A 19,213-nucleotide genomic window follows, 5' to 3' on the forward strand; every position below is an offset into this window, starting at 1 on the left:
CCTGAATGACCACTGGGTCAATGAATAAATTTAGGAAAAAATTAACAAATGTTTTTAAGACGAATGATAATGGAAACACAATGTACCAAAGTCTATGGGATAAAATGAAAGCAGTGCTAAGGGGAAAAATTATAGCAGTAAGTACCTACATCAAAAAAGTTGAAAAACTTTAAATAAACAACCTAATCATATGTCTTAAAGAACTAGAAAAGCAAGAGCAAACCAAACCCTAAATTAGTAGAAGGAAAGAAAAAATGATCAGAGAAGAAATACATGAAATTGAAAAACAAACAGTACAAAAGAGCAATGAAATGAAAAGTTGGTTTTTTGAAAATATAAACAAAATCAACTAACCTTTAGCTAGACTAAGAAAAAAAGCAAGGCCCAAATAAACAAAATCAGTGATTGAAAAGGAGACATTACAACAGATAACATAGAAATGTAAATAATTTTTAGAGGCTAGTATGAGCAGCTATATGCCAATAAATTGGAATACCTAGAAGAAATGCATAAATTCCTAAACACATACAATCTACTAAGATTAAACCATGAAGAAATTTATCTGGTATATCTTTACATTTTGCATGACTTCTTATAAGAACTGTTTTATAAATTCTTGGAATAGTTTCTTTGTCTAATATTTTTCTCCACAATTAAAATATAAAATTCAGACTTGAAAGCAGACATACACACACACACACACACACACACACACACACACATGCACATCCACAGAAACTTTATTATTTCAGAGAAGAAAATTTGAGCAACACATTTTTAATAAATATCATATTCTACCTCTCCAATAATTGGTGTACTTCCATCTGACTCATTTATCCACACATGTTGTGTGTTTCCCCTCTCATAGGTTGCATATGTTGTTCCATTGGCACGTCGACCTATGGAAATTGCAGGGTCCTAATAATAGAAAGAAGAAACTGCAAAATCTATTAACTTACACATGTGTAAACACTAAAAATGTATTAAGGTATAATTGATTATTACCAAGATGATGACATATTTCTGTCCATGGTCATGCAAATCTTGCACAAATTGAGGGAGTCCGTTAAATGCAACTTGATCATAAGTAAAGTCTTTCTTGTCTTCCATGTAGTCAATATCAGTGACCTGTGTATCCTGAAAGTTAGAAGATTATATTTCAATACATAGTACTGAAAGAGCTCTCTAATCAGGTCAATCTTTAACTCCATTGAATGTGTATTATAAACATAACCCTTAAAAAATAAATGAACGTCCATCCTTTTCATTTCACTAAAGAAGCAATTGTACTGTTTGTAAACTGGTTTTTCTAATTATTAAGTACAAAAGCATTAAGTGATTATTCATATTTGTCAGTGATAATGACTAGAATGCATTGTTTTTATATACATGGATTTCAACATACAAAAATCAAAAATACACTTTTCAGAAAATTTTTAAAAAATATATAGATTCTAAAATTAAGGTCTATTTTAAAAACTAAATATGATTTTGTTTACAGTGGAATATGTATTCTGTTCTAGTATAACTAACAATTGATTCTTCAAAAGCATAAATTTGTACTTTCAGGAGGCAAGGGCATTACATATGAGATAAAATATACTTTACAATTAAAAGGCAGCCTCGTAATTATATTATATAATGTATATAGTAGATATTCCTGACAATTTCCTACAGTTCTTATTATGTGACAATATTTAACTCGATATATATTCCCACGGACCCTTCATTCTACTTACAAATGGTATGCCAGCTTCCCGGTTTCTCCTTACCACTTCTTTCACTACATCTAGTGACTTATAATTCCAGCGACTTAGTTGGAATCCAAGATTCCAATATGCTGGCATTGCTGGTAGTCCAACAAGCTTAAAGTAAATGAGCATGTAATTAGTTTGAATAGAAATAAATTTATTTAGCATTAATAACCAAGGTTAATGTGCCTCTTATTTTCTTATATCTCTAAAATCCATTTAAGTTTATATAATTTAAACAAACATTTAGTGTTACCTGGATTCTAAACAATTTCCTATTCTATTTGAATGTGTTATGAAATTTTTAACAAGTTTATGTCTTGTACTTCACGTTTTAGTTTGTGTTTAAAAATTAGAAAGTGTAGCATATCAGAAAGTAGCATTTGCCAAGATATGTTTTGTCTATTGTAGAAAGTTAAATAAGATAATACAAGAAAAGCAACAAATAAATAACAAAAGGGAAAATTTTCCACCACACTCCTATTTTCTATTACAAGTCACCATAAAAGAAAAACAGAAAAGATGTTTAAAAGTACAGAATTTCTGTTTCCTTACATTTTGGCAGTTATCTATCTCCTGGTTTGCAAAAATGTTAATAAAATATATGTTCTGCAATGCTCCCACCCAGTTATTGCATAGGCTCTTTCTTATTCACATGCAGTGCCTCAGCTTCATTTCTTCCTCCTGGGGACAAATGGATCGCCATCTCTTCCTATTTCTGTAATGGCCCAAGCAATCTCAGTGCAAGAGAATATCAGTGTCACATTACAACAGATGATATAATTTTGCACATGGAAATTTGGATGTAACTGGTGGTTTTTTTTTCACCAGTTAGGTTATATATGATGCATAATCATACTCAACATAATAAATTTTCTTTGGTTTAGGCTTTTATATACATATCATATATATATAATATATATATTAAATACATATATAATATATATTAAATACATATATATATTGGATCCATGATTTCTCCATGATACATATGTAAAAAGTTACTAGGTAACAATCAAAAAGAAATTAATTACTCATGTTGGGTTATTATTTTCTATTCAAATGAAATACTAAACTTATTTCAAACTTGATATCAAATAAACCTGATATCAAATAAAGCTCTCAAGAATTAGTATGTTTTAAACTATACTCCTAAACACCATATGTTCCATAGAATTAAAGATTTAGACATGTGATTGAAATTTCTTCTCATATATGTGTGAAGAATCAACATATATGTTGACATAAATTTTTTCTCATATATATGTGAAGAATCAACATGTATGTAACAATACTCTTTTTGAAATAGTTTGACATTCTGCTGACTTTACTTAACATGTGGGAGATAGCTATACCAACTTATGTTTGACAATTGGAATATCAAAGAGTGTTGTTTCTCTCTCTTGTTCATGTGATAACCACACACAAAGTCTATATGTAGGCCAGCCTAGAACTGTAATTATGATTTTATATTACAGATATTGTAAATTTTCTGTGCTTCTTTTCTAAATTTTACATTTATAAACATGAATTTGGGAATGATTAGACATTGTAAATGATTAAACTGCAAAAAACCTTAGCTGCTCTCATTTCAGCTTTTTGGATCCTAATTTAAATTTTTTTTATAGTAATCAATTATCTTTTGAGATCATTTTTGCAAATGGGAATTTTATGTCAAAAGGTATATCAAGAAAATAAGATTTTTAAAATAAGCATAATCTTAAAATCTTAAACCAATGAAAATAATTTTCTTTTCCATTGTAACACCAGGAATCATATATATCAACAGTTAGAAGAGAGAAATTACATGAAAGTTTTAGAATCATCTTCAGTGTAGGTCCTGGGTTCCCCACCTCTCTAAAGCCCATATTGGTCTCAGGTATACAAGATGTTACTTAATATGTAAATAAGAGTTGCTTAGATAGTAACTGGAGATGTAAAGTTTCAGGCTAGGTTTCAAACTCAACCTTCTGAAGTCCCCAGGATAAGAGCCAATTTTCCTGGAGTTTACCTGCTATGAATTTATGGCTAGATTCATTGGTCTTCTCACAACTCAGTTACCTCTAGGATTTTGACCAAAAGGATATATGACCTACACATTTATTGCCTATCCTCAGTGTTAAATAAGATAGTTCCTTTTGCTTTATTCCATCAGATAAAGTCATGAATAAGTAAATATATAATATTCAACATCTCAATGAATTCCAATTCTTGAACTCAGCTGCCTAGAGGTAAGAAATTTTGAATTCAGAAACATAGATACTTGAGTATATGTAGAGTTCTTTGTATAGGGGGAAAAAAAAAACACCCAGCTGCATCTTAAATATGATAAGATTTTCAAAAACATTTAGCTAAGAGGCCCCTACTATGTAAAATAAAGTCATCTAAATATGTGGTCATGTTAGATGAAATAAAAGTATGCAGAAAAAATTTTATAAAATAGACCTGAAACACACCTGTTGATACTGTTGAACTACTTGTTCTGGTGTATCTCCTAGAAGGATGTAAAAATCCAGAATGCCACCGGTAACTCTATATGTTACTATTGGAGTAGGCTGGATAAAAATCTCTGCAAAATAAAATTGGTAAACTTATATGTAAATAGTGAAAAGGATTATAGTAGTTAATTGCAAAGTCCACTTAAATTAATTTGTATTAACTACATTATTTTACAATATGTTTAAATAATTAAGAAATAATGAAATATTGAATGCAGGAATAACATAGGAAAAAAGTAAAACGCCAACATGTCTGAGGCTTATAATAAAATATCCCAGCTATTTTCTTTCACAGATGGTGGCAAAAGCTCCCCTGGATATTGTGTTGCAAAGGGTTAGTTGCAAAGGATTAGTTCTCTGGCAACCAAAAGATTTTTCTCTAAAACTGCATTTTTAATTAGTCATTTAAATTGAAGATTATCTGAAAGATCAAATTATCACATATTAATTTCTAAAAGACAAAATGTCAAAAGTTTTAATTTAACTTTTCTAAATATAAGACACAGTAACTGGCTGGAAAACCATGTAATAAACTGATCCTGCTGAAATGTGATTAATTTCTTTAATTTTTTGTTATCACCAATTCACCTATTAGATACTACACTCATAATATTAAAAAATAAAATACTACATTATATGAATTATGATAAACTAAAAAAAATACTCTTTTTTTCTACTTCCATAGACATCTTTTTTTGTTTTCATTTGTAGTGGCATGTTTACTTATCTCGACAAATGAGATTGTGGGAATGAAAACGCCCATTGGCATGGATGTGTTTCAATATTCCTTTGAAAGGAAAATAGGGTGCCTGAATACCACAGCATAGCATACTCTCCCCAAAATAGATGTGCTGGCATGCAAAAATTGATTTTGTCTTTAATTTCAAAATCTTCTTATAATAATGTCACATGTTAATATTAACTATAATAGAGTTTACTCTCACATACAATATGAATGATTGAAATAAAGAGAGCAGTTAAAACATTTCAAGTGAAATCTATAAATATATTATCAAATGAATTATTCTTACCCATTGCATTGCTATTCATTAAAAAAACACCGAATGACTTTCCAGATGTATCTTCAATACACATAAAGAATGTTTGATGGCCGTATAAATTATTATTATTCTATAAGGCAAGAATTTGAAAATACGATTTTCAAATATATTTAAAACAAAAATATTATATATTTTATATGCTCTTCATGAATTAATTTGTTGCTATAATTTACTTCTCCTGTTTCTACACAAATTGTCTTCACTATGTGTACCAGTGAAACATTATAGGTAAAACAAAAAACTTCAAACTTTTTAACATTATTAATATAGTAATGTATAAAATATATAACATATATAATACTATTAATATGTTACTTAACTGTCCTGTTTCATTTTAATTACATTAATTTTAATAACTTATGCCCAGGTGGGTGGATCATGAGATAGGAGATTGAAACCATCCTGGCTAACACGATGAAACCCTGTTTCTACTAAAAATACAAAAAATTAGCTGGGGGTGGTGACACGCACCTGTAATCCCAGCTACTCAGGAGGCTCAGGCAGGAGAATCGCTTGAACCCAAGAGGCGGAAGTCGCAGTGATTTGAGATAGCGTCACTGCACTCCAGCCTAGGTGACAGAGCGAGACTCCATCTCAAAAATAAATAAATAAAGGCCAGGCGCGGTGGCTCACGCCTGTAATCCCAGCACTTTGGGAGGCGTGAACCCGGGAGGCGGAGCTTGCAGTGAGCCGAGATCGCGCCACTGCACTCCAGCCTGGGCGACAGAGCGAGACTCCGTCTCAAAAAAAAATAAATAAATAAATAAATAAATAAATAAAATAAAAAATAAAAATAAATAAAAATAATAACTTAGTCATGATAAGGTAATGGCATGTTTATCAGTTAGGCCCATGTATGCCCAAGGTACTGCAGGAGTTTCCAAAATGATATGTACCCTAATAAAAATTTAGTAGTCTGTTTCTTGAGAGCTGATGAAGAGCTGACATGATAGAGACAAACTGGAAATACACTGATATGATGAAAGGAAAAAGACTTCCTGACTAATTAGATATGGATTTTTAAAGGATTTTTAAAGGAAAGGATGTATGGAAATTAGCTCTGACAGTCTCACTCTGGTGTTGATTATAGATAGTGATGCTGCAAACAGAGATTAGTAAAATTTATTAATAATTCTGTACCAAATGAAACTCTTTAAAACAACTACTCACTGGTTTATCTTTGATATAGAAATAGTTAGCATTGCCATTTAAAAAGAAGTAACTGACAAACGTTTGACCCAAATCCATCATGAATCAAAAATATTTTTTTAAAGTTATGATGTTTGGTCTCAAAAATCTCACATTTTTGAGCAACAAACATAGAAACAAACATATACAGGAATAATACACTAATAGGATTATTATACTAAGTCAAGTATAAAGATAAAGACTAAGTCCTTATGGGAGAGTTTGGGAGAAGTTCTTATGAGATAAAATTTTCGTTGAGTGCTGAATGATATATGAGTGATAAAGAACATTAAGTTTCCGTACTTACCAAAAAAACAAACTGTGCAAAGATTTGAAGTTATGGAAAATGACCATATATTATAGAACCGTAAGAAGGACAGAGATGCGTGAGATAATATCTGGTAGCTAGGCAGACATTGTATTATATGAAGACATGTAAAACAGTGTTTGGAATTATTCTAGTGCAATGGCTAGCCATTGATGGATATAAGTACAAGGTGAGTGAAAAAGGAATAATAAAATACGATCATGAGAGTCAAAATAAAACATTTATAAACTGGAAATCCTGTGAAAACGTTTACAAAATCTGTTAGTCACTGAGTCAATTTAGAACCTATCAATTGTCCCTCCCAAGCTAAACAAGCTTCTGTATTGGTATCAGTGACATTGAAATAGTTTAGTTGATCAGTTAAAATAAATGCTGTTTTCAAATATGCTAAGATTATCATCTGCTGCAATATAATGATTTTATTTATAACAAGAAAAATAATTTCTTACATCACCAGGAAGTTGGTCTCGAGTAAAAATTGGCCATGTTTTCCAGGATAAATCATGACGAAATCTCTTATGAACCTGTTCTCCAATACCATAAATATAATCACTTGGAAGACGGGTTGAGAGCTGCAAGTACTGGTCAGAGTACACTAAGGGACCAATGCTGGTGTCAAACCTGCACCATAAAAGAAATAAAGAAATAATCTAATATATATATATAAATATATATATATATATATATATATATATATATATAAAATGTTCTACCAGATACAGGTTTATGTTAACATAATCCAGAATATTTCATTTTAAACATGCCAGTGGTTAGCTTTGGTCACTTCTTAGAAACACACAAATTACACCATAAAAGAAATTTGTTCACTGCATCAACACAATTTTTGCCAATATCTTTCACATCCATTTCTTTACTTTTCATCACAAGTTCAAAGCATAACTACCATTATCAGTCACATTTCAAAGATGACACAAACTGGGATAATTAATTGATGTTTTTAGGGGTCACAAACTGGTAGGCAGGAGAGCCAAGTTTCAAACACAATTCTGCTTGCTCTAGGTACTAGATTTTAAAATACAGTATTTTACTGGCTTCCACACTTAAAAATTAAGTTTGAAAGCATTTTTCCCCCAAAAAGTTTTATGTGTTATGCAGATGAAATATGTACTACAAGAAATGCTAAATGATGTTTATGATTTTTATGCTTTTATTTTTATTGACAATTAGTCATTGCATATACAGTCAGCCCTCCATATCTGTGAGTTCTGAATTCATGGATTCAACCAATCAGAGATGGAAACTATTTAAGGGGAAAGAAAAGAATGGTGCATCTATACTGAACATATACAGACTTATTTTTCTTGTCATTCTTCACTAAACAATATAGTATAAAAACTCTTTACGTATAATTTACATTGTATTCATTATTATAAGTAATCTAGAAATGATTTAAGTATACAAGAAGATGTGCATAGTTTATATGCAAATATTATACAATTTTATATAAGGAACTTGAGCATCCATGGATTTTGGTATACTCAGTGGGGGAGCGGGGATTATCCTGAAAGCAGTCTCCCATGGATACTGAGGGAGGTCTGTATTAATGGGAGACAATATGATGTTTTGATGTACATTATTTGATGATAAAACTAATTAACATATCCACCACACCACATACTTTTTACCACACATTTAGAATTTATAGTAGTCTCTTAGTACTTTTGCAATATATATTAAACTATTATTTTATTATTAACTATAGTCATCATGTTGACTGGTCTCAAAAACATGTTGTTTCTGTCTAATCCTTTGACCAACATCTCCCCCATTCTCCTCCACTCCCAGCCTCTGGAAACCATAATTCTACTTTCTGCTTCTATGGTCCCAACATGTTTTAGATTCAACATATAAGGGAGATCATACAGTATTTGTCTTTTTGTGCCTGGCTTATTTCACATGGCATTTAATATTTTTATGATTTAACACAAAGTCATAAACAAAAATACTAAGATACATTTAATAAGAGTAATTGCTGAGATTTAATCTTGACAATTGCTTTATTAACAATTCTTGGGGATACAAGAGCATTTATCTTGAAACCATTCCTAGGAAATTACCAAATCTCTTGCACCTACACCCCTCATACAATCATAATGAAGGTGTTCATTCTATATTGGATTCTACATATATATAAATTATTTTAATATTAATATGGGAAATAACTCCTCTTTGGTCTTTGAATAGTAACTGTCTGATTCTACAAATCGGCAACAAAATACGATAAATATAAGGGGGAAAGACACAAGAGCTATTCTAGGTATGTACAAATATATGCAAGGCTAGGGTTGCATTAGTGAAGCTCTCCACCTTCATCTTTGTTCAACCTTTATTTGTAGATTCTAATTTATGTTCCAGTATCTTTCATCCACAAGAAACCAAACTCCTTTATCACCGTAATTTTTATAAACCTATCCACCTACCCTCTTTTGGGAGGAAATTTATTTCTACTGAAAATGTCTTGAAATTAAGACTTTCCAATTCTATAATAATAGAATAAACTTATATAATTGTAAAATAATACACTTACAAAGTTTTACCATTGCTTTTCCTAATAACTTGGATGCTAAATGGGTTTTGGGCAACCTTCACATCATACAATGTATCAGAAACTGTGGGTCCAGTAAACTCTTGTACATACTGATGAGGAACTTCATATCTTCTATTATTTGGATCAGTAACCTGGAAAGATTTAAGCAAGGTAGCATTACTTGATTCTAAACTATTATTTAATATTCCAATTCTGAATTATTAAATGCAAGTTCCAAATAAAAAATAACGTGGTGATTAGTTTCATAGAAGAGTATTAATTCAGAACCTTAATTTTAATATTTTTGAAGGGCTATGCACAAAGTGTATAAATTTTAAAGAAATACAAGAATTAGTTGGTTATGAAGTATTATGTATAAAATTAAGTACAGATTTTTATTGACTGATATAAAAATGACAGTATTACCAAATATTGATTACAGAATATTAGACCTTTGTGAATTTAATCAATCTCAATGCTTTTCAGTGTTTGGGTCCTTATATAACTATATAAAGATAAGAATCTTACCCATAAAGATAAGAAATTTTGTTTAAAAAAATTTATAGAAACTAAACAGAAGCACTGAAATAAAGCAGAATCACTGAGAAAAAGAAAAATTTAGTTCCAGTGAAATTATTGCTAAAAAGGTGATATACAAAGAATTTGGTGCTGTTTTTACTTCCAAATCCAAAATATTTATACTAGTAAACTACATGCTAAAAAAAAGAATCATAGTTTTTAAAATCATGAATAAAATTTATAATCAGTGAAAGTATTATGTTGCATGTATACGACACTAACACTTTTCTCAAATTAAATTTTAGATTAATCTTCTATCATAGCCTGTAGTTTAAATAATAAAAATTTTCAAATGTTTCTTGAGAATGTTTATTTTCTTCAAGGCATTAAGCTAAATATTTTACATGAACGATATTATTTAAAGCCTCCAAAAATAAGTGCAGAGCACACTATTATTATTCGTATGTTATATTTGCATAAACAATTTGAGAGAAGTGCAGTTTAATTAATTCTTTGCCTTGGAATAAATATTTCTCAAGAGAGAAAATGTATTTGTAGGATGAAAGGTGTGTTCATCAAATGTCTCACTGAAAGCCCCAGCTCCCGGGTTCTCGCCATTCTCCTGCCTCAGCCTCCCGAGTAGCTGGGATTACAGGCGCCCGCCAGCACGCCTGGCTAATTTTTCGTGTTTTTAATAGAGACGAGGTTTCACCCTGTTAGCCAGGATGGTCTCCATCTCCTGACCTCGTGATCCGCCCACCTCGGCTTCCCAAAGTGCTGGTATTACAGGCGTGAGCCACCGCGCCCAGCCCATCAAATGTCTTTTAGTATTAAATCTTTGGAAACCTTAAAAACCGAACCTTGAACCGGAAACGATTGGGTGTCTGATTTTGAGTTGTGAAGAGAACACTGTTGATGTCATTTCCAAATAGTGTAGGTGAAGGTATCCTGTTTAATTTGGCTTCAACTCCTTAAAGAATAAAAAAAGCTGCCATGAGTGACTTGATTTATAATGTTAACAAAAATTATTAAATATATTTATGTTATTGTATTTACCACAAATGAGTACTTTTTAAATTTGTTACAATCATGCAAAAATAAGGAATTTGAACATTCTCAGGAACATATTTCTTATTTGATTCTATTTAAGGTATTTTTCCACATTTTCGCTCCAGTTAGAATATATCTTATTGAATCATTATAACAGAGGACTTCTTACCAATACTTGTTGTTGTCATGTCTTGAACGTTATAACCATGATTATCAACGAAGAAGCACCAAGGAATAAGAGAGTCATTCCACGGCCTCCAGCAGCAGCCTCTCTGTGCACAAATTCCCTGATAAAATATTTTTAAAGGAATTATATCATTACTACTATTATCAGATGTCCCAGTCTCTCTTTTTCCAAGGAATGAATATTTTAAAATAATCTAATTTTTTCAAATGTATAATATGCCAAAATAGCATTTGCTCTTTTGTTTCTTCTACCTGGAAGAAATACAAGTATTTAATAAATTGAATTAATTACACCCTGTCAGAAATTTATGACCTGAGATGTGATTATTAAAATCACGTATCTATACAAATTTTTGTAAGCTCATGTATTTTAAAGGAACCTGATCTCTAAGTAATTATAATTTATTCTGTTGTCATGGTATTGACATGGAAGAACTGAAATATTTATTTTGTACTAATTATGTATCAAGCTGAAATTTAAACTAGGAGGATGAAAATATGGCCCTGAATTTAAACCCACTTAAAATGTGTAAGGGATTTAATTCTACCTACTTACTAGTTCATATTTAATTATTTAAACTATCTTAACTAGTTTATGTGCCAGGTATCACAAGTAGTTGCTGCAATAGCATTCAATTAATAAAGCAAAATACTAAATTCTCAGTAATTTTATTAACCATATGGAAATACTATCTGAAGTGAAAGAAAAATTATAAATGTTTATTTATAAATAGTTTAGCAAAATAGTGATGCTATGCATGAATAGCAGTATAATTATAAATCTATGTAAATTTAATAGTGTGACACACTTTCATAATTTGAAAAATTGTAGGATTTTCCCCTTTGCTTACTTTCCATGAAAATAAGTTTTTAAAAGCCTCCATTTTAATCAGCTGAAAGTGTGCACTAACCTTTCTCCTATTTTATCCTCAAATTAAAATGGTATCAGATACAGACACACACACACACGCATATAATATATATAGTATATGTACTATATATTTATATATTTTATATAATATTTAAATAGATAAGTATATGGGATATAAGTATATTTATTATATGTAAAATATATTTTGATATATTTGTTTATATATTAAAGCATATATTATATATAAAATATGTTTATATAGAATAAAAATACAGTTTTATTTTTATGTATAATAAATATACATATATGATTATATACATATATAATTATATGTATATATACATATATTATATATATAAAATCTCTCTAAACACCATATATATATGTGTATGTTTGAGTATGTATTTATATATTCATACCCAAACACACATATACACATATACATTGCAAACTGGGGTACAATTGGATCTAATAACTTATCAGAGTCTAAAGTGCGTGCAACTTTTGATCAGGCAATTTTATCTCCAATTATCTAACCTGTAGAAATACCTAGCAATACAAAGAGACAATTCCACAAAAAAAAATTATTTACAGCAGTCTCTATGAAAGATTTGTATATAAAACTCTAAATATATTTATATAAATATATCTATAAAACACACAAGGGTGCTAAGTTTAAAAAATAAAAGGAAAGAAATAAGCACACTATAATCACAATTTACATAATTAAAAATATATAGTAAAATAGGCTTACGTTAATTTCCTGAAAATATGCCATATTAGTTTCCTATGTCTTTCATAACAACCATGGAAACGGTGACTTAAAGCAACAGAAATTTACTCTCTCACCGTACTGGAGGTTGTAAGTCCTAACTCAAGGTGTCAGCAGAGCCATGCTGCCTCCAAAGGCTTCACAAAATAATTCTCCCTTGTCTCTCTCTAGCTTCTAGTGGCTCCTGGCAATCCTTGGCATTCCTTGGCTTATAGGCGCATTTTTCCAATTTTTGCTTCCATTTCACAGGGCTTTCTTCCCTGTCTGTCTCTGTGTGTGGTTCCTTCCTCTTATAAGGACATTAGTCATTCGACGCAAGGCCCAAATTAATTTACTACGACTACATCTTAACTAATTGCTTCTGGAAAACTATATTCCCAGATAAGCTCATATTCTGTGATTCCAAGTAGACACGAATTTTTGGAAAACATTATTTAACCTACTACATATACACTCCAATATATTAATTAAAAATGTATCTCCCTGTTGTTGCTTTCAAAATATTAGTAATTTTAATTTATCTTGCGAAGATTTTGATACTTGCTATTTATGTTTAGTTGGTCTTCCTATTTTTCAGGGTTTTAGGCATTTTCCTCATTATTTTTAATTTCTCATCTAATTATTTTCCTTTTGCCTTCATTTGACACAGTTAAACTCTAGCAAATAAAAGTATAATAAATTTATCATATTTTAACATATTTTATCATATATATGTATATACAATTATAAGTGATTATATAGTAAATGTAATAATTTCATATGTAATAATATATGTGTATTCAATATGTAGATATATATATTCACTGTATTATGCCCCCGAAATTCATATGTTGAAGCTCTAACCCCCAATGTGAAGATATTTGGAGATAGGTCCTTTCAGGGGTTAATTAAGTTTAAATAAGGATATAAGGGTGGGGCCCTAATTCATTAGGACTGGTGTCCTTATAAGAAGAGGAAAAGACAGCAAAGATCTCTTTCTCTCTGTGCACGAAGAGGAAATACTATGTGAGGATAAAATGAGAAGGAAGCTGTCTACAAGCGAGAAAGAGAGGCCTCACTAGAAACCAACCTTGATGACACCTTGTTCTTGGACATCTAGCTTCCAAGACTGTGAGAAAATAATTGATATTGTTTAAGCTGCCCATTCTGTGGAATTTTGTTATGGCAGCCCGAGCTAATGCACTTTGCATGGAATTATGGCTGTTACTTAGGTAACCATTTGATTATTCCATATTTTGTCATCATTGTGCAATAAGTAAACATGCCCTTTCTAACATACAATAAACATGCCATTTCTAGTATACAATAATTTATACAGTAAGTTTAATATAACCAATTTTCCAATATTTAACAATCATGATCTATCCTCATGTATACGAAAACCTAAGATAAATCTTTTTTTTTAAATTAAGGAAATTTTTAGAAAATCGTTACTTTAACCAACTTCAATCTCTACCACTGCATTTGGAACAAATAATATTTAGTCAGATGGAATGCTTCTCAAATATTTAAAAGAGTAAGTGTATATAATTAAGATGATAAATAATTGCTTTAGTTGATCCGTTAAGATGGTGGAAAATTAACATTTGAAGTATTTTAAAGAATCTTTAGGGTATTTAATGAAAAGTACTATTAAAGATACATAGCTGTAAATAACAACAACAACAACAAAAAAAAACCCTGAGTGACAAAGTTTGAATAAAAATCATATTTGAAAATTGCAACATCTCCAAAAGCAAAAAAAAAGGCAAATATTTAGGCCCGTTTTCTAATTTCAGGTAGATTTCATTTTTCATTCCTTTATGATTTATTTTTTAAATCCATTTCCTATAATAGAAAAATGCTACCTTGAAAATTCATCTACTTAGAAAATTATGACATGCTAGTTAAAGAACAGTGACTACTGAGTTCGTGAAACATGAGCTCACATTGAAATTTGCATACCACTGTTCTAATTCCAGTTTTGCCTGTAAACTAGCAAAGTGACACTGGAATATTAATTTAGCCTTGAAAAACAGTCTAAGCTTCCATATAAATCCAAAACTTTATGAATAAGATACCATTTAAATGATAATCTCTTTAAAATCATTTTGTTAACTTGCACTTTTCCTAGTTAAAAATGTCAAGAAAACACTCAAATTCTTTTGAGATATACTAAGTTAAACTTTTAAAACTGTAAGTTGTCTTTTTATAAATAACAAGCATAAATATATTGGCTGAAGTTTAACTTGCTTACTTCACAAATATAGTTTATTTCACACTGAAAACATTCTTCAGCAATCTAACAGTTTAGGTTGACACTAAAGACTAATATTAGGCAAGAAAAATGTAAACCACTGACTTTCAAATATTGTTTCCCTATAAGACCTTCAAAACCCATATTGTTCCTAATAGAATTCTATGTTCAGCTTCAATCATTGCTCTCTCTCTCTCTCTGTCTCTTTCCCCCTCTCTCTCTCTTTCGAGACGGAGTCTCGCTCTGTCACCCAGGCTGGAGTACAGTGACGCGATCTCTGCCCACTGCAAGGTTACGTAACCTAAGAAGGTTAAGTAAAGAGAATATCTGGCCACTTTCCTCAGTGTATCTCAGTAAATACTATGTTATTTAGCTCTTCTATCAGCAGGTAAGCTATAGGATCTATTATTTGTAATGTTACTCAAAGGAAAATCTCATCTCTTTCAATTTTTTTTCAAATTAATTAGAAAATTACATGCTTACTATGATGTAGGGAAGATAGAATAGGGACAAAATAAATGTTATAGTTTATTCCGTTAATTTGTGTGTGGTAAGGTGGAGTGGAGAAGGTGACATTTGTAATTGCATATCATATTTGCAAATGCAAATATTTGCAAAATGTCAATATATAGAGTCAGCCCTCTGCATCTGTGGAAACAACAAACTGTGGATCAAAAATATTTCAAGGAACAAAAAATATCAACATGGTAATAAAAATAATGTAAATAAAAAACAATACATTATAACAATTATTTGTATAGCATTTACATGGTATTAGAGTTATAAATACTCTACAGATGATTTAAAGTATACAGGAGAATGTGCGTAGGTTATATGCAAATACTGCCATTTTATATGAGAGATTTGAACATCTGCAAATTTTGGTATCCTCAGAAGTCCTGAAACCAATTCCCCGAGGATACCCATGAAGGAGTGTACATATACACCCACACACAATGACTTTTATTCCCACACAGGTTTGTGGGAAAAAAAAGGAAGAGTGAACTTGGGTTACATGAATCCAATTGGTTACTCCTAATTTTCTCCATTTTCTCTTCTTCACTTCTAATTGCTAAATTAAAAACAATTAATAATTTTCATAAAATGAGTATCATTTTGTTTTCCACAGATACTTCTTAATGCTATCATTACAAATACTCTACTGGAACATATAAACTCCCTCCTAAATGTTCTATATTATCAAAGGTATACTTTCTTCAAGAAGTAGATTTGAGATGACAGAATTTCATGAAGATTTATAAAGTTAACTATAACTTGTTAAATATGGATGAATATTAACTTGTTAATTTAAATTGAGCAGAGATAAAGGAAAGCAAGGCCAGTAACTTCTATTATCTATCATTTTTAATAGGAAGCTATAATAAAATGATAAATTCAGCCTAATTTATGTCTAGACCTTTATTAAATAAGATCAATCCAATATTCAGCAATTATCTTAATATAATAATGTATATAGTCATTAAAAATATTAAAGACTTTTGCTGCAGACCTCTGTTGGGAATTGTTCTGGAATGCAGTTTATTCTCACATTGACAGGATCATTTAACACATTTGGACATTTTCCTGAATCAGGATTTGTAGTCACACGAGTAGTAGCTGGAGTTGAAGTAGAATCACTAATTTCTGGGGGAGGAAAAAACTCAATAAAATAAAACATGACATTAAATTAATTTTCTCAGAATTATCAAGTAATAAGTACTTTTTGAAAGAATACATGAATTCATATAAAATGAAAATTTTAAAATAAATTTTGCATTTAAAAAGACCCACAAATTCAAGCACTAGTCATCAAAAGGAAAAGATCCAATCATACTTTTAAAATTGACAGTGTAGAATCCTATTGACTGTTTCTGCAGAAATACAAAATATATTTACAAAAGGACTTGGTGTAGATTCAGAAGGTAACAAAATATACATTCATACTGTATTTACAACTTGTATTTTATAGCTGAAGAAAGAAGATGGAGCAATATGAGTTATGAAAAACATATAGAGAAGGTGAGAAGAAATTAGAGAAGAGGAAAGTAGGTGAAAGTTATTCAAATTATCCCTTGCAAGGGAATAATTTGATAGGTAAAGTAGAGAAAGCTGGAATAGCGAAGAATGGTAGATACCAACGCCATATAAATAACATTCCAGCAATGAGATATCATTAAAATATATTGCTTCATAATACAGTAAGCTCTCAGTTTCTGGAAGTAGGTAAAACGAAAGATTAACAGGAATAGGAAATGCTAACTGTAGTCTAGAAGATAATGTGTAACATCCTTTACGATGCTGATTTGCTCAAGAGAGAATAATGAAGAGATTCAGCATTCCGTATGTACCAACTCTAAATTAGAATTAAAATATTCAGAAAAAGATAATTAAACTATCCAAGTCTTTTTTCAACTTTCCTCTACCTGCCTTTCTCATACAACCTCTCTCTCTCCTTAAAATAAAATCTAACCAGAACAAAGAATATTTGCTAAAATCCTTATTTCCTTTGCAAGTGTGTGAAGGCTGGAGCAAAAACCCAGGTTTTCCCACTAATGAGATGATGCTCACACCAGTAGGTGATTATTCCACCTTACATTAACGATTTGATCCCTTTGCCTCTTTGCTCTTTGTCAAGTAGCTAGGGAAGGCAATTAATGTCAAAGCACATGGATTCCTTAATTACAATAGCTCATCATTGAAATAAATGGAATATAATGAATAGAAAAAGTTGAAGTAATTGTGTAACTTACCCTGGATTTTTCTATGAGTGTTTCATCTTACACAGATTATTTTTTAAAACCTATAACTATTGTGGAGTAACTTCCTCCTAACTTCACGATAATGTAGCCATGCTTTTAATGTACTACTTACCATCAACAGCAGGTGTTTTAGTTGCTAAAACAACAATTAAGGCAATAGCTATTATAGTAACTATGACAAAGAGGACAATCAGAGAGATTTCCAATCCACTAAATTTCTTTCTTGCCATCTAAAAACAGAAAAGAATATATATTTAAAATGTAAAATATATAACTATAATAAACCACCAACAATTCTCATGAAATTACATATTTTTTTTTACTAAGTATAATGCAGAGTTGAAGACAGCACTTACATAATATCCTAAATTAAGCACCTACTTAATAATATATTAAGCATGTACTTAATAACCTGAAACTTATACTGATATAAAATGTAAGCAACACATGCAATTTAAAGTAAAAGGAATGAATTACTGATGCACATTACAGTAGTAGTAGTACACTAAGATGAAAATACAGATGGAAAAAAAGATCTTCAAGTAGGTGTGTCTTGCCTTCTCATTTAGAGCATTTTGCAAGGCAAAGGCTTCCACTTGCACTGTTTCTCAATTCTCACAACAATTCTATGAAGGAAATAGTTATTCGCATTTTACTGATCAGGAACTTAAAGTTTAACAAAGAATAAGTTATAGTTCAAAGTTAAAAACTTCAGTTTTTTTGTTGAACTCTCCTCTCTCTAATTCCAACACAACTTTCCACAATATTGTCGAAAAGAACATAAATACATATATTTGATAGAATAGTATATATTTGGGAGTTGCTACTCTGTTTAAAAATCTTTTGAATTTTCACCAAGTTCCTTCATCAAACAGCAGCAAATGAGATATACAAAACTCTTATATCAAAAATACATATTTATTATTAAATGACATTATACTTTTGAGGTAGCATATGGAAGATACCCAAATGTAGACAGGAAAGAACACATCTCCAATAATTATCTGAAAGCATATTTGTTTAATTTAATTTTGACCACATATATCTTATTTTTCTTAGTTCTCAAGTTTCCATGGATTATCTGTATTCTATGATTTTAGTATAAATCTTAATTCAAAGACATATACCAAAGTAGAACTTAGAATTACTACAGTAAGTGCTTTAAAAAATTATTGGGTTTAAAATCACGGTTTGTTTGTTTTTTTTTTTGGTCTCACAATGGTCCCTGTTCTGTAACTATGTCAACTCATGTACCCAGTTGTCCCAACCTAAACACTTTTTTTCCTTCTTCCATATGTTTTACAACATTCAATCATTCAATAAGTCCATTTGACTTTATCTTCAAAGTATTTTTAGAATTATGCCTTCATTTTATCCCCAGCACCACAGCATAATTTTTAGATAACATATTGCCTTCATACCTGCTGTTCAATTTCAATCCCTCCC

The 19,213-nt window shown here is 30.4% G+C and overlaps 1 protein-coding gene across 2 annotated transcripts in view; it reads right to left on the bottom strand.

Moving 5' to 3' along the window:
* SI (sucrase-isomaltase) overlaps window positions 1–17,997 on the bottom strand; it is a 97,245-nt gene extending 79,248 nt beyond the window's left edge. Inside the window, exons 1-11 of one of the 2 annotated variants that reach the window (XM_001159286.5) lie at window positions 17,880–17,997; window positions 16,519–16,652; window positions 11,113–11,230; window positions 10,754–10,863; window positions 9,375–9,526; window positions 7,276–7,447; window positions 5,281–5,380; window positions 4,208–4,320; window positions 1,740–1,865; window positions 1,006–1,137; window positions 799–918 (exon numbers count right to left, since the gene is read on the bottom strand). In XM_001159286.5, the coding sequence (XP_001159286.2) occupies window positions 799–918; window positions 1,006–1,137; window positions 1,740–1,865; window positions 4,208–4,320; window positions 5,281–5,380; window positions 7,276–7,447; window positions 9,375–9,526; window positions 10,754–10,863; window positions 11,113–11,230; window positions 16,519–16,652; window positions 17,880–17,997 (1,395 nt within the window). Of the gene's footprint in view, window positions 1–798; window positions 919–1,005; window positions 1,138–1,739; window positions 1,866–4,207; window positions 4,321–5,280; window positions 5,381–7,275; window positions 7,448–9,374; window positions 9,527–10,753; window positions 10,864–11,112; window positions 11,231–13,841; window positions 13,954–16,518; window positions 16,653–17,879 lie in introns of those variants that run through there. The other variant, XM_063806569.1, reaches the window with a different exon arrangement.
* Window positions 17,998–19,213: the final 1,216 nt, after the last annotated feature.

The sequence above is a fragment of the Pan troglodytes genome, chromosome 2 (assembly GCF_028858775.2).
Source record: "Pan troglodytes isolate AG18354 chromosome 2, NHGRI_mPanTro3-v2.0_pri, whole genome shotgun sequence".
Taxonomy (NCBI): Eukaryota; Metazoa; Chordata; class Mammalia; order Primates; family Hominidae; genus Pan; species Pan troglodytes.